General features: G+C 41.7%; 1 protein-coding gene across 1 annotated transcript in view; it reads right to left on the reverse strand.

The window, feature by feature from the left end:
• Nucleotides 1–25,126, reverse strand: part of NBEAL2 (neurobeachin like 2) — a 3,059,867-nt gene that overhangs the window by 1,213,133 nt on the left and 1,821,608 nt on the right. The window contains exons 20-21 of the mRNA XM_044066003.1: nucleotides 12,897–13,030; nucleotides 2,357–2,516 (exon numbers count right to left, since the gene is read on the reverse strand). Coding sequence (XP_043921938.1) covers nucleotides 2,357–2,516; nucleotides 12,897–13,030 — 294 coding nt within the window. The remainder of the gene's footprint in view (nucleotides 1–2,356; nucleotides 2,517–12,896; nucleotides 13,031–25,126) is intronic.

Raw genomic sequence — 25,126 nt, forward strand, 5'->3', positions numbered from 1 at the left:
AATTGCATACTCCCAGGCAGGGTCTGAAAATGATCCTAATGGATCAGTGCTTTACTCAGTTAAAAAATTCAAATGAATACACAGACAAACATAATCTAGAACACAACTGTAACATAATTTACAATAGTGTAACAAATCATATACTGACCTTAAGAGAAATTAATTTATTTCATTGTTCCTTATTTGCTGTGGTGTTTGTGCATGTGGTTGTTTCTTTGCTTTTTCTTTTTTTTTTGCATTTTCCCTTGCCCCTGTGGCCCAGGCTATGTCCAAAAAGGTCTAGAATGGACTAGTACTGAAACACTTCTGAGAAGTAGAACAATGGGAAAGACAAGCACACCACCTTATGAGTATGATCAAGTGTGGTTCTGTAAAGCATGGGTTCTCATAGATAAAACAGGAATAAGATTCACTATCCTTGTCAGTCATAAAGGCAACTCTTTACATTTAGATTTCAGGACAGATGAAGAATCAGAAGGGGAAGGGATCCTGCTGCCTCTGGTAATCATCTCATGTTGAGACAATAACAACAAGAGCTGCTACATTCCTGATCAACATTAAATACAATCTTGCTCAAGTGTAGAAAGGAGAAAGTACATAAAAGAGACAACTACAAAGGGACAAGAACTCTGTAAAGGCAATGGTATGACCCAAACTGTTAAATAACTCACTCAGACATCCAGTCATAGTCCACTAAGCAGCAAATGGTTGTCAATATCTGGTTAACAGAATGGGAAAATCAAAGGGTTCATGCAGTTAAGGGCCACCAGGAATAACCAAATGCCTTAAAAGTGAAAGACCAACCTCTTAGGTGAGACAAAAAACAGCCAGTTCTTTGAACCCCATTTCAGACTCTCATACATAAATTGGAGATTCTAATGTCCACTTAATCTTACTTCTCGTGCACTTCAAAGGCACTGATTTGCCCTAAGCAGTAACAGGAGGTAGTACCTGCACCTCAGGTCTCACTTTTACCAATCTAGAGAGCTTCACCATTCAACCCCATGGCTTACTTCTCACCCTTCCAGAGATGGGACAAGACCTTTCGTTAAAAGATGAGTTTGATCTCAGCTTCATAAATTAATGCCAATATAATATTTACTTTATGAGTCAGCTGAAGTGCACAAGCAACTTGCTACAGCTGCCTGGGCAGAGAAGACCTTTTGTCCTTTTTTGGCTTATTTACTTATTTATTTTTTTTTGGAGGTTTTGCCAAGGAATATGATGTGTTGCAATGAAACAAGCGATTAATGCTTTTAAATAAACAGTTCAGTAGTGGCAGTGATGACTGATCATCTTTAATATGTATATTACACATTTACTGTTTTTCATGGGTGTAGTAAACCAAACCTCATTTATATCCACCCATTTTAAAGCAGGATTTTTAAATTCATTGTCCTCAAGCCAACACAGTTCTAGGTGAGAGAAGCTACTGCATTGTTCCAAGCACTGGCTAAGCAGTCCTCATCTCATCCTGCACAATTCTGGGCGTTATAATGTAAGATGAGAGAGATAATCGCTTCTTTCCTGTGGATTATGCCTTGTACATTTCACAGTGAATATGCCTAGTGGATGCTCATTACCTCACTAAACCATCTCAACTGAATCCACTCAACTCAGAAAAGAAGTATCTCTAGTCCCAAATCCTCCCAGACACTGAAGCTCCTCACTCGTCACTGAAAGTGAACCTCATTTCTATCTCTTGTATCTACAATCTCATCTTTTTTGTCACTAACCAAAGCATACAACCACAGGTGAGGATGAAGCAAATGTTTTTGGCCTACGATTCAGCTCTCATTTCACCACCTCCATTTGGTATCAAAGCTTTTAGTACTGCAGCCACCACTGCATATATGTTGGCCAGCCTCCTGATCCCATGTAAACAGTCTCACTTATAAATAAGACTCTAGAACACTTCAACTTCTCCATTACCCATCACCTGCAGACTGCACACTATCAGTAGTCTGCTACTTTTTCATTTCCTGTTGAAGTGAGATAAGAAGAGCTGCAACCAAGTTACTCAAGTTTATAAAATATGTAAATGGCAGTTACACACCTCATACCCAGTAAGGGCAATCCATTCACAGAAACATGCAAAGGTGCACATACTTCTGCAACGCTGACTTTCCATGTCACTGCTTCATGAAGCAGAAGGTGTAAATGCATCTAATTCAAATGTTCATGACTGCTGCTGCATTAAAAGCATTCTAAGCATATTTAAGGGTCAGACTATTATCTATTACATTGATAGCTCTTTACTGTTAATGACAACAGCAAATCATAAAATAAAAACATACAAATAACATCTTTCAAACAAATCCTCCAAAAATTGATGAAATTAAAAATTAAGACATACCTAATCTAACAGCAAAATCACTTTCACTCCAGATTCGAACATCAAAGAGCAGGTGTTGATGCATGTAATGCTGCAGAAACGTGTTTCCCTCCTTGGTTGCTTGCTCTATCAGAGATCGGCATGCTATTTGGACATTCATATCTATCATACTACTGGGGACCTTAACAGAGAAGGAAAAAAAGAAAATTATTATTTGAAACTCGAACTTGATTGTATCTGGCTGGACACAAAAGACTGTTAAAATATAAGAATATGCAATACGTAATAAGTGACTATAAGCTACATATGTCACACAGGCACCGCTTTTAAAGTTTAAAATGCAAGGGGAAACATTCTGCTCCTAGTTGTATATATTATTTTCTGTTGACTTTATGCAATTCTTCACATTTATATAATGTTAAACTCTAACATATTTGTATTCTACAAGCTACAATCATCAAAGCAAGAAATGTACAGCTGACCTACTGGTAGGAGAGAGCTTCTGCTTGTAACACTAGTGAACCAGATTTAGTTATCAGCCTGGATGATTAACTGGGGACGGCAGAGAATGTTGGTACCTGGCTCTGCTCTCCTGGAAGGTAAGAGTAGGTTTTTCAGCTGCCTAGCATCTCCTTCTGGAGAATGGGGGGGGGTCAGAAGGCAGGTATTCCAGTGAAGGGCATTGACAGATGTCCTCTTATGGAATTGTCATAAAAGCAAATATTCACTTTCCACTCTGAACTGGAAATGGGAACTTGCAGGAAAGATGTTAAAAAGGTACTGGCTTTGTACTATAACACCCCTGGAGTCCACTAACAAATAAGGCAGTGAAAAATGAATGGACTCCTGGAGTTCATCAGAGAAGATGTGAAAAAAAATCTGTGTATTAAAAAAAAATATATATGACTGGAACTAATCAAATACCTCTAATCAGACTGCTGCACTGGAATTCCAAGGACAAGAAATCCTTCAGCTTACTTCATAATTTTGCACAGCACCGCCACCTACTTAAGCCTAAGAATGTAATTTTGCATTCATCCATAAAAAAAGTACATTCTTGTGTTTTCTTAAGAATCCCAGCAGAGGAATACTGCACACTACAACTGTTCGTGAATATGTAACCATGTCAACCAAGGATACTTTTACGTAAATATATATTTACATTGTGCAGGGTTTAGTGTTGCTGCATCACCGGTTTTGATTTTCCTGTTTATTCCCCAGCTAGGGCACCTTCTGAATGGGATCTGCACATCTTCCCTGTGCTAGTGTGGGTTTTGTTAGATTCTGTAGTTCCCTCTCACACCCCACAGAAATACTCCTAGAAGAACTGGTAAACTTCTAAACTGACTGTAGTTCTGTATGCAACATGGAAGTGTGTGTGTGTGTGTGTGTGTGTGTGTGTGTGTGTGTGTGTGTGTGTGTGTGTGTGTGTGTGTGTGTGTGTGTGTGTACATCTCTTGCAATGGTCTAGCAGCCACTCAAGAATGTTTTTCTACCTTGCATCCATTACTTGACTGGATAGTTTCCAGTTCCCTGCCAACCTGACCAAGGTAATGCAGGTATGAGATTATTAACATCTGAATGTTATACTGTTGCAGAGATTACATAACAGAAATAACTCACAAAACAGATGTGGTTCATTATGACTGCATGCATAGCTGATCTGAATGTACTTGGGCACTCAACTCAGCTGCACTCAATGAACTCATCACAACAAAGTAAATACCAGTATGAGTCGCACCTTGCATGCTTAGAATTCTCTAGGAATTATGTGATATCTTCTCAACAGTGAAAGGTGGTGGAAATGCAACATTCTCAGTAAGCAAAGAAACAGCATTCATTATGGGTAACCGCAGAATTTCAGTGCAATTCAAATTTACTTCCACTTTGTTAACCAACTCCATTTTCAAGTTCAAGCAAGATAAAAAAAAAACACTGGTATGGTATAACATCAGCTCCAACAAGCAAGTAAAATAGTGCAACATGTACTTTAAATTTGTACATATCCAAAAAGGACCAAAAAAATCACACAGTGCAACTAGATCTGTACCCACTGTAAGGTACTGTTGTTTGAGATACAGTAAAAGTAAATAAACGACTATTTCTTTCACTAAATGTATATGCATGGGTTATGGAGCTAGTAAGATACAACCAGTTAGGTTAGAAATCTCCAGTAGTGTACAGCATCTCCATAGGGCCACCGACTAAATATCAGAGCTGTGAAAACCTTTCCACAGAACCCTGGCTTCACACTCAAACTGCAGAAGGAAGACAAAATCAGATTTGAGCTCCCAAGAAATATGAGAGACCACAATTATCAACATAACTGAAAAGTTAATTACACAGTCTACCCGCAGAACTTCCCATACCTTTGATAGTTTGCTATTTAGCATGGCATTTATCTAATGTTAACTACCCCACATGCAGCCAAAATTTCTAATCACTCTTCTCAATATCCACTCTTCTTCCTTTGTTGGTCTCCACTTTCTTGTCAATAATGTCAACAGCCTACCCATTAAAGTTGTGGTGGAACTTTCCCTCCTCAGTTCCTTTCAGAAGCATCACAGCAAGCAACCAAGTCTTCCCAAAAGACATACTTACAAGTAAAAAAAGACCAATCAAAATACAAGGGGTTGAGCTGAAGGGAATGTTCCTGTCTTGCTGAATAAAATGCCCCCAAAATGGAGCTATGAGCTTCTTCAGGGACTCTTAGCAAGGCATTCATGTCAACAGGAGAAGAAAGAAAGGTCTTCTTTTACAGAATGCCACCCATTTCTTTTCAACCAACACACTACCCTAGAATCAGAATCCAGACTACAGAATAAATGCATGGGGTGTTGCCTGTGGAGTCAGCAACAGAGAAACATGTAGAAGATGCCATTCCTCTGGCTCAACAAAGTTAAACAGGACCTAGCAAAGGTTTTTCTACCAAACAACAACTTTGGATACAGTTGCTAAGACAAGAGACTTTTTAGCTACAGATTTCCATATGTCCATTATCAATGGAAACTAACAATTGTTTAGACTAGTGCAAAGCAGCTGTAAACAAGTCCATTACGCCACTCTAAATACTATTGAAGAGAGCATCCCTTCTGTTAGGCAGTCAGAAAATAAACTGGTAAATGAATAGTTTTCTCCAAAGGGAACTCTGGCAGCACCTTCATAAGAAAATAGAAGTTATGTTCTTACCATAACGTTCCATGTTAGTTGTCTTCTTCTCGCCTTCTTCTTGCTGGATGGGTCACTCTAAAAGCTCGAGAGTTGGTTCCAAGGCTCCCTATATCCCACAATGCTAGGCGAGTTACCTCAGATCTCGCTTTGTAAGCTAACCCCAGCTTATAATAGTAACAGAATAACTCTAAACAGAGTCCACCTCTAACAACAGGAAGAAAGAAGGGTGACCTACATCCTGAACCAGGAAATATGCACAACAGCATATGCCTAAGAAAGAGGTGGTAGAAAGAGTGGTCACAATCACAACTCCTCTAGGTCTGTCCAGGCCAGGGGAAGGAGGGTGGAGAAGACAACTAACATGGAACATTATGGTAAGAACATAACTTCTATATGTTAAGTTGTCTATCCATTCTTGCTGGATGGGACCGCCCTAGCACCTTGGCCGGGTGGCCTAACGGAACAGACTCCTGAGAACAGTGGAACCAAAGTTAGCTCTATGCCTAGAAGCTAAGTCCAACTTATAATGAGAAATGAAAGTGTGAGGAGTAGCCCAAGTAGCCGCTGCACAAATGGTGTCAATAGGCAGTCTGTCTTGGAAGGCTAAAGAAGTAGCCAAAGCTCTGGTGGAATGGGCCTTAGGTTTATTAGGCAGTTTTGGTGTCTAATTTCATATACAAGGGAAATCAAAGATGTTAGCCATCTGGATAATGATACCTTTGAAACTGAAAGTCCCTTTCTGCTTTCCGGGAGACAAACAGCTGATCAGATTTTCTGAATTGTTTTGTTCTATCCAAGTAGTACCTCAATTGATCTATGAACATCCAGGCAGTGTAATTTTGTTCAGACCTATTGGAATATTCTGGAAAAAGACAGGGAGGTCAATGCTTTGATTTAGATTTGACGAGACCACCTTAGGCAAAAAGGACGGTTAGTTAGGATACTCTGTCCTTATGAAACAATAGATAAGGAGGTCGACAGCTGAGTGCTTGAAGCTCTGAAACTCTTCTAGCTGAAGTAATAGCTACCAGAAAAAGAGTCTTCCATGATAGCAATTTTAAAGAACAGGAGACTGCAGGTTGGGAAGAATCAAAGAAGGTACTAAATTTAGGTCCCAAGGAGAAGGAGAATTTCTTATAGGAGGTCTGAGAAGAAAAACTCCTTTCAAAAGGCTTTGCAAAGCTTGTGGGACATTAAGGCAGATTCAGAAATACCCACATGAAAGTTAGAAATAGCTGCCAATTGAACTTTAAGAGTAGAGGGAGATGAACCTGCATGGAAGAGTTCAGCTAGAAATTCAAGGACTAATTGATGGAAGCAGTGAAAGGATCTATGTCCTTTCCTTGAGCCCAATATGTGAAGCGTCAAATAAATCTTCGAGTGGAAGATTTATGGGAAGCTATCAAAATATCTCGAACGAGTGAGATAATTGAGGAAGCCTGGCTAAGGTTGGAACTGGAGGAACCAAGCAGTGAGGTTCAGAGAGGGAGGAGCCATGAAACTGACCCGACTGATGGATCAAAAGATCTGGAACTAGGTCCAGATTCCACGGTCGCCCAAAAGAAATCGATGTAGAAAGGGGAACCACACCTGTCGAGGCCAGTAAGGAGCAATGAGGATCAATGAGGCCTTCTGAGCGATAGCTTTCTGTATCACTGAGAGATTAGTGGGAAGGGAGGAAATGCATACAGAAGTCCCCGGCCAAACTTGGACTAGAGCGCTCTGCTGGGTTGGCCTGGTAAAGGAATAGAGTGAAATATTCTCTGCACTTGCTGTTTTGGGGAGTAGCAAAAGATCGCAGCAAGGCTGACCCCACTTGAGGAAAATTTCTCTCACAACAGAGTCTTTCAGAGACCACTGTGAGGCATGAGGATAGCTCTGCTCAACTTGTCCGCAATTTGATTGGACTTCCCGGGATGTGCGTGCTATCAGAAACCGCTGAGAAGAAATCGCCCATTGCCACAATCTGAGTGCTTCACACAGGGGTATGACCTGGTTCCTGTTTGTTGATGTACCACACTACAGACCTATTGTCTGTCTGGATTGCAATCGCTCCCAAGGAAGAGAGTCTTGAAGGGCTTGCAACGCTAAAAGCACTGCTCTCATCTCCAGAACATTTATGTGCAAGTGGCATTCGCTTGGTTGCCATGTGCCTGGACCGCCCCTGATAATGCCCCCACCCGATCAGGGAGGCATCCGCTGTCAGAGTAGCAACCGGAGGGGTGGAACAAAGGGTCTTCCCAACAAGAGCTGAGGGGAAGACATCCACCACATGAGATGATTTTGCACGCCGTGATCATAATGGTGTGAGACATTGGAAGTTGCTGGTATGACCATTGAGTAAAGAGCATCCATTGAAGGATCCGCATGTGGAATCTGGCTAATGGAAGCAGAGGTATGGCCGCCATAATTCCCAACACTTTCAGAACTAACCTGGCTTTTCTTCTGTTGTTGAAAAGGAGTGAGACCAGTTTGTGAATGTCTGTTATTCTCTGATGTGTTAGTCTACATGTCTACTGTGTCTAGATTGCCTATGAAATGCACGACAAGGCGACAAAACAGACTTTTCGCAATTTATTGAAATGCCTAACTTTTGACAAATGCGAAAAGTGTAATCCCTGGCCATCAGAAGGAGATGCTTGGTGGGAGCTGTGAGGAGCCAGTCGTCCAAATATGGAAACACCTGGAATCCTTGTCGACTCAGGTGAGAAGCTACCACTGCCATGCATTTGGTAAACACCGGGGCAGTGGTGAGACCAAAGGGCAGGGCCCTGAACTGAAAATGACTGGTTCCCAGCCTGAAGCGGAGGAATCTTCTGGGCGTCTGTTCATTTTATGTGATAGTACGATCCTGAAGGTCTATAGAGCACATCCAGTTTCCTTTGCCAAAAGGGAAGGATGGATTGCAGCGTGACCATCCGAAATCTTGTTTTCTTGACTGATCTATTCAAGATACTGAGATCCAAAATTGGTCTCCAGTCCCTGTTTTCTTTGGAACTAAAAAGAACCTTGAGTAGATTCCGGATCCTTGCTGGTCTGCTGGAACTGGCTGAATTGCTTTTGCAAGCAGTTTTGAAATCTCCAAACCGCTAGATCCCTTTGAGCTGGTGGAACATCTGGAAGGGATTTTTTGATTGGTTTGGAATGCTAAGAAAGGGGATAGAATAGCCTTAAATGATGGACTGTACCCATTTGTCTTGAGTCAGGGATAGCCAGGCTTCTGGGTACAGTGACAATCTTCCCGACTGCCTCGAAGGTGGGCAGTCGGGCAACACCTCAGGGATGCTGAAAGGGCTTGTCAGAAGGCTTCCGATTGCCCTGGTTCTGCGGACCCCCTGCCCCTAGGCGACATCTACCATTGTTATTCCCCTCTGCCTCTGGCGGAAACGACTCTGAGGCTAAGTCCCTTGAGATTGTTTACGAACCACATCTTTCCACCTTTCTGGCCTTTGGGGTAAGGCCTAGAAGGAGTAGAAAACGGACTCCGGCAGAAAGGGTCTTGCCATCAGTTTCGCACCTAGTCAAGGTTTCTTTCACTTGAGGACCAAAGAGAGATGATCCATCAAACGGGAGTTAGTGAAAGACGCCTTGGGTCCGAATTGCATAGCCGCATCCAGGCATGCCTCACCTGTCCCTCGGCTCTACTCGCTCCATCAGCCGCAAGAAAGAAGGCATGGAGGAGTTGGTTATGGAGTTAAGGGTAGCCAGCTGCATGTTCATCTTATCTTGAAACCCGCAGCTGAAGGGTCCTTTAACATTTCACCGCTTCCTTGATCAAGTCCCTTTGAAGACGGTAAAATGGCATAGGTAGTTCAGCTTAACGATGGTAAATGTCGCTGACGAACATCCGCCTGCACCTGTCCATGGACCTAGATTCCTTGTTAGGTGGATGGACAGGTACTGAAGGATCAGCTAGCTCCTTCTTAGTGGCAGCAGCTACCACCATAGCATCCACAGAAACTCCTTTTGTTAAGAACTGTTTGTCTGCTGGTGCCGTTATGAACTTGGAGGGTCTCCTGGGAGTGGGGTCCACTGAATCAGGCGCCGCCCATGCCTTCTTAGCAACCACCGGCAGGGGGGGGGCAAGGGGGGGGGGGGGACACCCAGGAGGTGGAAGAGCCAACGCCTCAAGATACACAGATTCATCCTCCGAAGGGTTGAGGGCTGGCCACTCTGCTTCAGGATCTCTAGAATGTCTGCAAATGAGACATCTTCAGAAGGGAATGGGGAACCCTCAGAATCATCTAAATCTGTGTCAGACGTGATGGACTCAGGTGAGTCAATGTGTTTCCTCTTACACTTCCTCTTCGAGGGGCTCTTCTGCCAAATCAGGAGAGGCCTCGGAAAGGATGAAATCCCACAGGGGTTCCTGAGGAGCTGGCTCTCTGCGGTCCGGGATGAGGGAGTGAGTCGACTTGACCTGAGGCACCGTGCCGACTGTGGAGTAGAGCCAGGCTCTAACACCCGCATGACCTCAATGCACCCCTGTCAGGCAAAGCCAGAGGTCCCCGCCCGAGAAGCTAAGAACCTCCTCGGCACCGACAGTGATGGCTCCGAGGCCGAATGGAACTCACCAGCGGTCCGATGCCACTCACCCCTCGAGCCGACGAGGGAAGTCCGTTCCAAGGAAGAAATCGGAGCCGGACGGAGCCGAAGACAATTGTATCGGCCGACGCTATCACAGTCTTGGTTCCGACCCGGCTCCGAGCTCAAGAGAGTCGAAGGAGGAATATATTGATGGACGGGGCGGGGCATCGACTGATGAGTCGGGCTCTGAAGCATCTGGGCCAGTGCCTCGGACTTAAGAAGTCGACTCACTACCCTCTGAAGGTCATGATCCGACAGCCTCGATGACCTAGAGGAGTGAGATCTTTGGCCCGTTCAGACAGCAGGGAGATCCTGGCCGAATGAACGGAGCCAAGAGATGGTGACCTGGACCTATTCCTAGTTGTCGGCTCAAGGTCTGGTCGGAGCCGACACGGAAGGAACCACAGAAACTGTGGACTGAGACTCATCGGCTCCAGCCGGAGCCGATGTAGACAGAGGTTTAGAAACCTTAGGTCTCGGCTCAGTTGTCGGAGCCGAAGACCTAGATGCCTTAGAGGGCTTCCTGTAGATACAGAAAGGGAATCCTCTGGCTTGGTAAGCCCCTTAAAATTAACTTATTTTTCTTTCCTGCAGGACCCTGGGGCTGAAGCCATGGCACAGAGCGCAGGAGTCGTGCAGGTGCAAAGGTCCCAGAGAGTAGACACAAGAAGTGTGAGCGTCTGTCAGAGACATTTTCTGACAGCGCATCACACTTCTTGAATCCGGAGACCTTTGCTTCTTTAGACATATCTAAAGGTGTAATCACACACACAGTCACAAACACACTAATTACACCCTGTCTAGTTTAAATTATAATAAACCACTAACTAGGTTTTTAAATAAGAAAAATAACACACACTCCACTAGGGAAAGAAAAAGGCCTGTAGGCAAGGGAAGAACTTAAAGTTCTTGAGGGAAAAAATAGAATTTTTTTAAGAAAGGGATAAGAATTTCTAAACTAAGGGAAATAAGTAAAAATATTAAAATTAAAGGGGTTTTAATAGACTAACTTCACAAGAAAAGTCACTTACCAAGAACCGGTAGAAACCAACACCAGCTGTGGCAAACGAGATCTGAGGTAACTCGCCTAGCATTGTGGGATAAGGGGAGCCTCGAGCCGGAACCAACTCTCGAGCTTTTAGAGTGGCCGAGTCAGAGCCGAGGTCGGCTCCGAACCCATCCAGCAAGAATGAAGGCGAGATAGACAACTTAACATCTATGTTTATATGGAAAGACAGTCTGTCCATACGAATGACCAAAAACTTTCCTGAAACCAAAGGGCTTGCACCTCTGACAAACACTTGACTGATGTAATGACCACCAAGAGCAAAGTTTTCCTTGACATAAACTGATTGTACAGACCACAAAAGGGACTGTGTTAAAACACTGGAACACAAAATTTTGATCCCAATATGTTTTTTTTCAAACACCTTTATTGAATTAACACTTGTGACATAGGCAAATTTACATCTATATAAAAGTAATCAAACTATATTAACACAACAAGTATTATATTTCACATATATTGCTATATATCATATAACCTAAGCAATATTCCACAAATTATTCAATTCCTGCCTTTTTTAAACAAGAAACATCTTTATTAAGCCATCACTTACTACATAGGCAATCATATACATTTATATAAATGAAAACAAACCACACCAACACAATCCTAGTCTCAAGCATTTTACATCACAAACCATACTGACACACTCCCAGTTGCAAACATTATACATCACTTACAATCTACGCAATCTTTCTCACTCAGACATTGCATAGCTCATTTAAGTCATGTCGCCTTTTAGACCTCATTCCTTCCTTGTATGTACTGTTCCCAAAATTCCCATTTTGTCCTATGTAGTTTGCTCTTACCTTTTTCTAAAGATTTCAATTCCAGTTGTTGCATCTTACCTGATGCTATATTCACTACTTCCAGGATGGTTGGTTTAGATTTTGATGTCCATTTTCTAGTACTTGGTATTTTGGTAACCATCATTATTAGACACAGCAAGGCCTTATCATGTCTAGGCAATTCTGATTCTGTATCATAGCTCAGAAAATACATCTCCCTCGTAAGACCAATCTGCCCATGCAGCATCTCTGACAGTACATCCTGCAGGGAATCCTTAAAGTCTGCCAACTCAGCGCACTCCCAGAAAACATATTCCCAATTACCTCTTTCTTCCACTTCACACCTCCAACATTTACTGTTTGCCTGAGGAAAAACTCTCTGTAGTCTGCTTGGGATATACAAATATCTATGTAAACATTTCCAGGCAAAAATCCTAAATCTTCTAGATTTTGCTGCATATTTGGGAAGACATACATATTTCCTCACATTGTTTCTTTGTATTTCCTCACATTGTTTCTTTGTAAGCTGCTAATCCAATCTCTCTTCCCAATCCTTTCTAACCTCCTCTAATTGATTCTTATAGTTATGTTCTACTAATTACTTTTTTTTTCTGGCAGCTTGTGTTCTAGATTCTATTAAAAACTCTACCAGTGCTGGTCTTTCATTTGGAACCCCCCCTATTGTCCCAAGATGGCCTTTGAGGCCAAATAAAATTAAACCTTACAAGTGCTACCTGACAATGCCTTGAAAGGCATACCTGTGACAATATGAATTATTCTACAAGTAAGATGTTACTTAATTCATTTTGCATTACTTATTACTTTAATGTGCTACATAATCCCATTCAAATATGAACTACTCAGTTCTTCTTAGGGTTCAACCAAAATTCAAAACCAAGACATAATAATCACAGAAGAGTAATACAAATGATAACATATGCACTGAAACCTTTTGCAGTAATGCTCCAATGATGGCTGTTCCATGACACTGCATGAGGCTCTCCTGGTTCACAGGATGACTGCTGATGAAGTTCTTAACCATTAGCAAAAAGGCAGCTACAGAGTTCCTCTCTAGGCGTCCTTCTGTGGAAAAAATAATCAAGAAATTTAAAATAATTCTACAGTCACAAACCAGTGGGAACATCACAGAAGGTAAAATCTTTTGAAGGACAACTAATTATCTTGTGTATTGGACATTTGTTAACTGGGTAATTGCACTGGCCTGAGAATCTTTTTCATTCATGACCAGTGTGAAAAGTCAAGCATACAGAGAATCAGTAAGAGTTTCACAATATGTTAACAAAAAGAAGTTATGTCTTACCAAAACATTCCATCTGTGTTGTCAATCTTCAGTTATCCTTGACAGTGGGCTCGGTTCCGAATCTCAGAACTGACTTAGACGTTATTCTAGCTCGCGCTCTCCAAAAAAAACTCTCAAGCTTCACCTTTCCCAGAATGCTACTCTCAAAGTTACCTCAGATTGAGTTTGCACAATACAGTGACAGAGAAATAACAGATCAGAGACTATATCTGTAACCATAAGGAAATAATACATTTCCTGCTGGGTTAGGTCTGTTCCACCAAGAAACATGAAAAGTGCAGGGGGAAGTTGGGTGGGAATGTCAAGGATAAGTGAAGATCAACAACAGAGATGGAACGTTATGGTTAAGACATAACTTCTTTATCTGATGTTGTCAATCTTCGCATAATCCTTGACAGTTGGACAGAGTCTCCAGCTATGAAAAATGTGGGATGTCTCATGGAAGAATATTCCTGAGAACCATCGAACCAAATTATGCTTGGGCCCTAGAGACCATATCCACTTTGTAATGAGTAATAAAGGTATGAAGAGATGCCCAAGTATCCGCTGCACATATAGCATCTATAGCAGCACTGGCATGGAAGACTATAGAAAATGGCTAGTGCTCTTGTAGAATCTGCTTTTATAGGTCCCGGCAGTTGCACTTTCTGTTTGTTATAAATGAAGGTTATACAATCTTTGAGCCATTTAGCCAAAGTAACCTTAGAAACTGGTTTGCCCAGAGCACTGGGAGAAAAGGAAACAAACAACTGATCAGATTTTCTGAATTCTCTTGTTCTGTGAAGGTAAAAACGTAATTGCCTGTGAACATCTAGCATATGGAGGCAATATTCTCCTCTATTTAAAAGAATGGGAAAGGATACAGGAAGTTGTATAATTTGATTGATATGTGCATCAGATACCACCTTTGGTAAAAAGGAAGGATTTGTTCTCAAAGACACTCTCTTTACGTAAGGTCAAGTAAGAGGGTTTTTGCAAGATAAAGTGTGTAATTCTGAAGTTCTCCTAGCAGAGGTAATAGCAATTAAAAATAAGGTCTTCCAAGGTAAGTACTTCAGTTCGCAAGTTGCTGAGGGCTCAAAAGGGGAAGCAATTAAAGATTGCAACACTAGGTTGAGGTCCCAAGGTGCAGATGGATCCTTGATTGGAAGCCTGAGCAGTAATACCCTTTCAGAAAGGCTTGACAAAGCTTGTGGAATATTAAAGCATAATTATCTAGACCGTTATGCAAATTTGAAATTGCATCTAGATGTACACAAATAGTCGAAGCGCCTGCATCGAAAAGCGATGCAAAAAATTCCAATACTTTATGAACTGGTGCAGAATATGGATTAAGATTATTGTCTGTTGCCCATTTTGAAAAGTATTTGCCACTTGCTGCTGTATAATTGTCTAGTAGAAGGTTTGGTGAGAGGCTAGGACAATTCGCTGAACTGGGGCAGTGAGGGTAGCATGCCTGGCTATCATTGGAACTTAAGAAGCTACACTATGAGTCTGAGATTGTGAAGGTTCTGGTGAATTAGTCCGGCAGGATAGGACAGCAGATCTGGATCCGTATCCAGTATCCAAGGTTTCTGAATTAGGTGAGGCCAAAGATAGGGAAACCATATTTGTAGAGGCCAAAAGTGGGCAATGAGAATTATTCTGTTCTCCAATGTTTTGGTTTCTTCAGAAACTGAGAAATGAGGAGAATCAGAGGAAAGGCATAAAGTAGACCGGAAGGCCAATAGTGAAGGAGAGCGTCTTTCGGTGACTCCCCAGTGGGGGGGACTAGAGCAAAATAACTGCTGCACTTTTTATTCAGGGAGGATGCAAATATATTACAGCATGGCTGACCCCATTGACAGAATATCTTTTCTGCCACCAAAGGGTTGAGAGACCACTCGTGAGGCATTAGAATGCACTTGCTCAATTTGTCTGCAATCATGTTGGAGCTCCCCAGAATGTGCACTGCAACAAGAAAGCAGCTGGATGAAATTTATTATTGCCATACCCTGAGTGTTTCTCAACAAAGGGGATAAGATCTGGTTCTCCCTTGCTTGTTGATGTACTAAACAACTGACATGTTGTCTGACTGGATTGCAATCATTCCCGAGGGGAGGACTTCCTGGAATGCTTGCAGTGCTAAGAACACTGCCCTCATCTCTAGAACATTTACATGCAAAATGGCCTCCAACTGGGACCAAGTGCCTTGAACTATCTTTTGCAGATAATGCACCGCCCCCCACCCTATCTGAGAAGCGTCCGTGGTCACTATGGCTTGGAGTTGAGGAAGAACAAATGAATGGCCCATTAGAATCTCAATGGAATGAAGCCCCCAACTCAGGTCCTTCTTGCATAAATTGGTGATTAGAACTTGATGAGACAGAGGATGGGTTACAAGCGACCACTGTGATGTTAGAAGGCATTGTAGAATTTGCATGTGAAACTTGGCAAGAGGAACCAAGCTGATGGAGGCCACCATAGAACCTAGAGTCTGTAACAACAGTCTTGCTGTCACTGTTCTGTTGTGAATGATCTGGTTGACTTGGTGTCTTATTCTCTGAAGCCTTTCTTGGGGGAGAGAAGCAATGCAGTTGTTTCTGTCTAATACTGCTCCAATGAACTATAAATGTTGAGTTGGTTCTAAATGAGATTTTTTTGTAATTTACTGTGATTCCCAGTAACAAGAACGTTGTACTTGACTATAGTAGTAGATGCCTGGTGGCTGCAGTAATGAGACAGGCGTCTAGATACGGAAACACCCAGAATCCTTGCAGTCTGAAGTGGCTGCTACTACTGTCATGCATTCGGTGAACACTCTGGGGACTGTGGTGAGACTAAAGTGCAGGGCTCTGAACTGATAATGACCGGCTCCCAGCCGGAAGTGCAAAAATCTTCTGGCACATCTGTCTATTTTTATGTGATAATATGCAGTTTGAAGATCTACTGACCACATCCAATCGTCTTTTCCTAAAAACCGAAGTATAGACTGAACCGTGACCATCCAAAATTTGGTATGTCTAACCAATTTGTTCAACACACACTGAGATCCAAAATCGGTCTCCAGTCCCATGTTTTCTTTGGTACTAAAAAGAATCTTGAGTAAAATCCGGATCCTATCTGGTCTGGTGGGACTGTTTGGATGACTCTTTTGTCAAGCAGTTTTTGTATTTCTAAAACTGTTGCATCCCTGTGACTGGGTAGAACATCTGAAATTCTTTTTGGATGACTGGGATGATTTGAAAAGGGGATGTTGTAACCTCTGGATATAATATAGCCCTATTGTTGGATGTTATTTGAAGCCAGGCGGAGAGTTGCAGGGATAAGCGTCCTCCAACAGCCTCCAGAGGATGGCAATCGGGCCTCATTCAGGAGTGCTGATAGGAGTTACCAGGAAAGGAATCCCTGGAACCTTGATTATGCGGGCCACCTCTGCCTCTAGCACGGAGCCTTCCATTGTAACTCCCCCTCTGCCCGGGGAGAGTTGCTGCCATGCGAGTCCTGGAAAGGCCCTTGGGAATTTTTGAACCATAATTTCCCACTCCTCTGTTTCCTGGAATAGGGCCAGTGAGGAGTGGAAAAAAGTATGCCCACGGCAGATAGGGTCTTTCCATCCTTCTCACATCTGGCAAGGGTCTCTAACTTTAGGGCCAAAAAGGGATGTTCCGGCAAAAGAAGCACTAGCAAAAGAAGACTTAAATGGCTCCGCAAATTCACATAAGCATATCTAGGCGTGTCTCCTAATGGCTACGCCTGAACCCGCTGCCCCAATCATCCCTTCAGCTGCATGTGCCATTTGCCTCATGGACGAATTACAAACTGACTAAAGGGTTGTCAGCTAGGAAGCTACCTTGTCTTGCACTCCTCTCGGCTATGACCCCTGTCAGAGTATCTGAAAGATCCTTCATCAGATCTTGCTGGTGTCTCGTGAAGTGTGCCATATAGTTCAAGGATCTGAACGCAAAGGTCGATGAAGTGTATACGAGTTTCCCAAATCTATCCACAATCATAGACTCCTTGTTAAGAGGATGGCTAGTGGGACTCTCGTTTGCAAGTTCCTTCTTGGTGGCTGCTGCAATTACCATAGCATCTACTGGAATACCTTTAGATCAATGTTGTTGATCCTCCAGGGCTGACAAAATTCAGTCTGATCTCGTAGGGACTGGTTTGATGGAATCTTCCAAGCCCACTGTGCAATCAGTTTAATTAGATTATCAGCAGGCGGTGAGATCCAAGAAGTAGAGGGTCAGGCACAGAAAGCCTGCAGGTATACAGACTCCTCAGAGGAAGGTTGATGGGATGTCCAGCAACCCCTCTGCTTCAGGAGTTCTAAAATGTCTCCTAATAAGATGTCTTCTGGGGTGACCTTGGAGAACTTTCCCCTTCATTGAAATCAGTATCTTCTGTGTAAGACTCTGAAGGGGAGTCCAAGTGCTTCCTTTTGCACTTTCTCTTCATGGGTACCTCTTCAGTGGGATGTGCTGAAGAGGTGCCTGAAAAGGACATAACTACTGTTGTAGTATCCTGAGGTTTCTGTGTCCTCTATCCCAGGGCTGAGGCTGGTGGTAGCTCTGGACAAGGGGAAAGACTAGGTTGCTGGCCTGAAGATGGTATAGACTGGAGCCCAAAATGGACAAGACTCTCTCCATAGCTTGGAAGACAGGTCCTGTAGAGGGGTGGGAGCGCAGAACCGAGACAGACTCCCTTGGAACCGTTGTCAGATCCTACACCGAGGAAACCACCTCTGAAGCCAGAGCTGAGCTTACATGTGCCGAAGCCCCGAGAAGCATGGATGGCTCCAAAAAAAAAATGGAGTGGAACCATGCTCATTAGAACTGACAATGAAGCTTCGGCCCTGGGAGGTCTCCAGTTCCAAGAGAACGAAAGAGCTCAAGGCTGTGTCGGTGCCAGAGACACAGTCTGATTGGTACTGAAGCAGTTGAAATTGGGGGTGTTGCCGCCGGGAGCTCTGAAGTCTCAACTGGAGTCAGAGGAGGAATAATAGTTGGATTATGAGTTAGTAGTGTTCCAGAACCAGGGAGGCTTGGAACTGAAGTGGTGGAAAATCCCCTCACCATCAGCAGCTGATACACCAGCCTCACAACATTGGACTCTGAGACTCTTGGTCGAATGTACTTTAGAGAATGATGGGGACCGGGGCTCTGTCCAATAAGGGACTCAGGGATCTGTCTGCAAATGGACCCATAGAAGGAGAGTATTTCGTCCTTGGAAGATCCCTAAAAGAATATTCCTTTGGTTCCGAGGAACAGATGAGGGAGTGGAAGTCAGGTCAGAATGCTTGGTTGGTTCCGAAAATGTCAGTGCAGAAGATGGCACAGATGGTACTGAAGCTATAGCTGATTTCCTGTTCAGCTTCGAAGAAACAGTGGGAACTGGGGAAGTCTTGGTCTTTTTAGAAGTTGGTTCCGAGAGATTGGAAGGAACCAAATGACTCCTCTTCTTGGATGATGATGAGGAGGAAGAATGGGAGCAGGCTGCGGATATAGCCTTGTCAGATTCAGATTTCAGAAGACCTTTTAATATTAACTTATTTTTTTCTTTCTACTAAGTCCCAGTGGCTAAAGCCGTGACAGACGGCACAGTCTTCCTGAAGATGCACCGGGCCCAAGCAATACATGCATAAAGAGTGTCAATCTGAATTAGGAAGTTTACGATCACACTTCTGGCATCTCTTAAAGCCAGAAGTTCCTTTAGATTTCCCAGCCATTAGAGGAGAAAGACAGACAGAGTCAAAAATGAAGATACATATTTTTACTACTACTATTTTTATGAAAGTAAAAGGGAGAGACTGATAATGGTATACAAGAAATTACCTAAAAAGTTAAAGGGGACCAAAAAGGAAAGTACAAACAACAGTACAAAGAAATACCTCAAAAGGTAAGAGGATTACCAAAGATGGTAATGGAGAATAACACAAGTGTGTTCGGAAACAGGAGCTAGGTAGTTAAGATATAGAAAAAAATAAGTCGACAGAAAAAAACAGAGATTTAGAAGATATAAAAGATTAAAAAAGTTACACCGAAAGTAATGGCTAGCTCGAGAGCAAGAACAAAAACACGTCTGGCACTTTAAAGTGGCAAATGAGATCTGAGGTAACTTTTGAGAGGAGCACTTTGGGAAGGTGAAGCTCGAAAGTTTTTTGGAGAGTCTTGAGCTGGAATAATGGCCAAGTTGGTTCCGAGATTCGGACCCGAGCCCACTGTCAAGGATTACGTGAAGATTGACATCAGATTATACATTGCACAATAAATAAATTTGAGAGACACTCAGGAATAGGTATTAAGTGAACATTTAAGCCAAAATTATGTAGGTTAAGCAGGGATAAAGAGTAAAGCAATAACATGAAAAAAGGAGTAAATTGGCTAGATGGTGGACAAGTGAAACTATAATGTAATGGGAGGAAAAAAGGAGAAGAACTTCTACATTTTCTATCTAATCCTTCTTAAAATGTAATAAAAGATCCCTGGGGCATGACATGACTCAGCACTACCACCAGTCTTATGAACAGGCAATAACTAAACTTGTTTCAGTAACTAAACCACTGCATGTGTCTACAGTTGTAAAGAACCTGACGGCTGGTAAGGGTAACACTCCATGAGTCTAGTGTATGACCTACACCCATGGGCAGAGATACACAAATAGAAGTATGAACGTAGGATCCTCAGATTATCTAGCCCTAGGAGAACCTGAGAAAAGGCCTGAGAGGGATAAGATACAGAAACATGTCCAAGTAAGACAGTGTGTGAAAAAACCACTTACCTCATTCCACAGAGTACAAAAAAGATGGGGGAAGGAGGGAATAGTGCAGCAATGATCAGGAGGACATCTACTATTATGTTAAGTTCTTATGCAACTGTACTATGTCCTTCCTTAGATCACTGTTGCAGTATTCCAATACTGTTGGGTGATTCCCAAAGTTAAATTATGTTCAGGGTGGGTACGATTAAGTAGATAGAGATCCAGCTAAGGAGGTCCTAGAGCTGGAAAAAGCATCAGCATGGTAATGCTTGGTGAAAGTGTGAACAGAGGTTCAGGTGGTAGCCTCCAAACTGGACCAGGAATCAATGCCTTTGAAGAAGGAGACTGTTCTGCTAAATTGTGACATGGCAGTGGCTGACATGTTTTCCCATGGAAGGTATAGCAGAAGGAAAAAGACTTAGAAATCCAGCTGGAATGAGTTTGTTTGGGAAAAAAGGGCTTCACAATTTACCCTTCTATAAGGGGACAAAAGAACTGGTCAGACTTTCTGAAAGGTTTATTTTTTCCCCCAATTAAAATCTTAATTACATGGAAAACATACAGAATGAAGAATACTGTCATCCCTGTTTTGGGGGTTAGGAAAACAATAAATGAATGGATTGGTTCAGAGATAGCTCATTTACCACTTTAGGCATAAAGGATGGATTAACTGTTAGGGTGACCTTTGTTTTATGAAAGATAAGGAAGGGGGAACTACCATAAGAGTTACAAACTCTGACACTCTTCTAGCAGAAGTAGGAGTGAGTATCAGAACTGTTTTCCATGTACAGAATATTAGAGAGGGTGAAGCTACTGGCTGGGGGGGGGCAGAGTAAGTTTCTCTAAATCGAACTTCAAATCCCAGGGTGGGGAAATGATCCTCCTGGGAGAATTCAGATGAAAAAACTGCCTGATCTCAATTCTAGACAACAGGGCTGGATTTAAAGGCAGGAAAGCAGAGATAAAAGATAAATGGTCCTTGATGAAGGAGTAGGTTAGTTTGATTTTTAGTAGCTTACACATGTATGATAGACTAATACAGATTCCCACTAAATAGGGGTCCTCATACATTTTGTGACACCTTTCTACTTGGATATGTAAGATTTTCTAGTAGTAGATCTTCTTGTCTCCTGGAGCACCAGGAGCGTGTCCTCACAATAGTGGTGTTTGAAAGGAATTAAAATCCTATCACCCACAGGGTCAGGTTAAGAGCCTGAAAGGTTGGGACATCTGGGAACCTTTGTTCTGCATAAGCTTTTTTGGGGGGGCGGGATAACAAAGTGATTGCCCCTTGTCAGAAGAAATAGAAGGGGGAAACCAATGGTGCCTGGGCCAAAAGTGAGTCATCATCAAAATATCTGGACTGCCTTTTGGATCTCCAGGAGAACCAATGGGAAAAGGGAGAAAGGGTGGAGGTGTAGAAGAACTTCTTCCCCCAGTTAATGGAGATGGTGTATGCCCTCTAAGCCAGGAGGCAAGGAATCCTGGAGCAAGACAGTCTGAGTTGCCTGTTCTGATTGGAGGCAAAAAGATCTATCTGAGGTATAGCCTATTTGTGGACTACGTGCAGAAAAACTTCTCAGTGTAACATCTATCCTTGGAGGTCTTGACTGGCTCTGTTGAGGTAGTCCATATTACAGTTAATTTTGAAATATCACAAAATGCATGTGTCACAATGGATTTTCTCTAGTAGAATTATTTCAGACTTTACAACAGACAAAATGGATTTTCCAGAAACATGTCAATAGCAACCTTACACTGCAACTTAGATAAGGCTCACAGTACTGCACTGTTATGAAACAAAGGAATATAATAGTCTGTCCTTGTTCTCTTATATGCTCTGCAATAGATACAGCTTTGTTTGGTAACTGCATGGAAGAAGTCAGGACAATCAGGCTAGTAATGTGCTAAAATGTTATTGGCAGGTTCTAAATAATAACTGAATATTTCTAGTGTCAATCCAGGATGTGGATTATGATTGGAAGGAATACTCCTGAACTGTCTGTTCTTTGTCTCGTGTAAATAAAAGTCTGTAGTTGTAGTTCCGCCATGTCCCTAGTCCAGTTAGTCGGTGTTAGACTTCACTCTGAGTTGCTAATCTTTTCTGATAAAAATATTTTGCCTTAAAATGCTTTTACGTCTTAGTGGATTTACTGAGGACCTGAGGTAGTAAAGAACCTCTTAATACTGGTGTGCTGACCAAGTTTTTCTAAAAGGACTTAGCATTTTATCTCATCTGCCTGTCATAAAAATGCAGATGACGGGAGAAAGTAGTGGCTAGTGGAAAGAAAGATGGAATTCCAGGTCTTCAAACTAGCCAAAATGAACAGACACTGAAGCATCTTTGACAAATGAAGATGGGTGGGGGTGCTAGGGCAGCAGGAACTTCATATCTATGACGCAATATATTTTGTTGGCAAGAAAACAGAACTGAAAACCGGTACCATTTCAGTGTTTTCATTCTGCAAGATACATGGACACAGGAAAAACTTTCTAATTGCAAGTCAGTATTGAAAGATAAAAAGCTAATAAATTCATGATTTTCAGTTCTACAGAGGATTAATAACATGATGTATGGTAAACATAACTGTACACAGTCAGAAAGCAGGTTCATAAATATATACTACGCCAATGACCACTAGGTCTTTATAAGCCTAGCAGTACAATCCAACTCAAGTGTGCCCTTGTGTATTATGGGTGTTTATTAGGATGTGGTATGTTAGTTGGGAAGTTTCTAGAGGTTATGTTGGGGGGTATGCTGGTCTGGGCATTGCTGTTTGCATTTGCCTATCAGAGACATTAGGGTGAGACCAGGTGTGAATTTCTGATTTCCCATCCATTGGGCAATGCTGCACTTAAATAGTATTATAGGGATGGACTTTGCTTAACATGGATAGGGAGCCTGTACCAGAGTTTCAGGGTCCTCTAAGATGCATTCTGTCTCACCAAAATGTCTTATTTAATCTTTGTCAAACAGCAGGAGCAATGAGGGAAAAAAATAACTAATGAGGCAAATTGCTTAGAAGCCATCATTTAAAAACAGAACTATTCTTGCTATTGCAGTTATTACAGAAAAAGTTTGACTTTGTTTTGCCATATAGAGTTTAGCCATGAACTGGTTAAAAGTCTCCAAATAGTAGAGCATGTGCGAGTTCCTCAAGTGATCTTTGTTGTTCAGAGTTGCCAAAAGAAGATGGATGAAGACATGCAATTTAAAATAAAAGACAGTATTCTACCTTGCAATATTTTTCACTGCTTCTCCTCCCAGGAAAAGACTGAACTGTGTCTGGAGATTTTAAAAGGAAAAAAAAAAACATTCTACAGTTTTTACAAAGACAAACTGTGCAATAAAACCTAAAGCTCTGGACAGAATCATTCATATGAAGGAAAAGACTTTTGAAAAATGAATTCTATTTGCTAGAAATTTTCAGAGTAGGAAGAGAGAGGAAGAAAGTATTGCATAAAAAGGGATTTTGATTTAATAACCCCCCTTACAGGTTTCTTTGTGCAGTGATATTTTAAAACAGTCATACTTAAACAGGTTTTAATTCCAAAGGTGTTAGTATATAAACTGAATACAATAATGATAGTTTGGTTTTAATGTAATGAGTTCCAGATGCTGACTGTAAGCCAAAGTATTTCCCAAGTTTCTAACATATCATTTATTCCAGGTTTATTTTCTTTTACTTCTGCTTGAATACAGTGAATGCCTTTATGTTATACTGCTGTCTTAATGACAGGATTTCAGTTACAGATTGTAAAAAAAAAAAAAAAGCATTTTATTGTGGTAATCAGGCGCATATTGCATGAAAACCAATACATTCTGATATTTTTGACAGAAAAAGGTATGTGCACATTTGTGAGTAATCATAAATGCACACAGGTATGTACACTCATGCACATGTATGCACAGGCATACACAGGCTGCGGCAAGATGTTTCTGTCTGGATCAGTGTACCCCTCCCCCATATACTGAGAGAGATGACCTAAGGTCTGTCTATGCAAGCATTTTTGGGTTTTATTTCATATTATATTTTTTAATGCTGAAGATTTGATAAAGGAAATGCAAGTTACTTCTACAGGTTAACATTTTTCCAGCGAAATTTGAACCTCACAAATTCACTGCAAAATCTCAATGCCTACAAGACTGTTAAGTTATTGGTAACATAAATTAAGACACATTTAAAAAGATTCACTGATAAACATCTGCAGAATGTAAAAAGATATTATTTATTTATTTTCATTTATTTGCATTTGTTTACCGGGATGGTCCACTGGGCCAAAAAGTACCCATTTTCAGTGGAGGCCCAGGAGAAAAACTCCACATACAAAAGAAATTTAAATACAATCACTTTTTCTACATACATAGAGAGATACCTTACAGAAAAACAGACATACAATCATCATAAATTTCTAGCTAGAATAACAAAATACAAAGCACAATATATCATCTGCTTTCGATACTGTAGAGTGAAGACAGAAAGAGATAGTTGCATAACTGTTAAGCAGAGGGGAGAAAAAAAGTGAGATCAGGTGGAGGAAGATAATAGAAGAAGACAGAATTTATAAATATTAAACAGTAAATCAAAATGTTTTATCAGTTCTGGAAGATGCAATAGGGGGAAAAAACAGGTATTCTGTGTGTCTAAATGAGCCTTTTAGATATTGCAAAGGCACACTTGACTTTGATTTGTGGCATTTCCAATGAGGACAAAACTGAGTATTCAGATCTCTTGGTAAAGTGTGATTTTTGCAGACTGTATTTGTTGACAGGAAAATAATCAACAAGTGGGCTACACGTTGTATACTGACATTTTAGTGAAACACTCGTCACACAGATATGAACTTTAAAACATCGGAATATTAAAATATGTCACTCATAACTGTCACAGACTAGATAATGTGTAAGTTTTAATTTTTTGGCAAAAACTGTTTTTACTAAATTCGCATTGGTTCACTATCAAAATTTCGAACCGTACCCGCGGTGGTGGTGCTGCGGTAGCGTTGTCGCCTCACAATAAGACGCTGTCCGGTTCGATTCTCAGCTAGAGCATCTTCTGCGTGGAGACATGCGTGAATGGGCGTATCTTCGTTGAAGGTTGTGCGTCAGGCCTGGC

This window comes from Protopterus annectens, chromosome 3.part0 (genome assembly GCF_019279795.1).
Source record: "Protopterus annectens isolate FY-2018-M chromosome 3.part0, PAN1.0, whole genome shotgun sequence".
Lineage (NCBI taxonomy): Eukaryota > Metazoa > Chordata > Ceratodontiformes > Protopteridae > Protopterus > Protopterus annectens.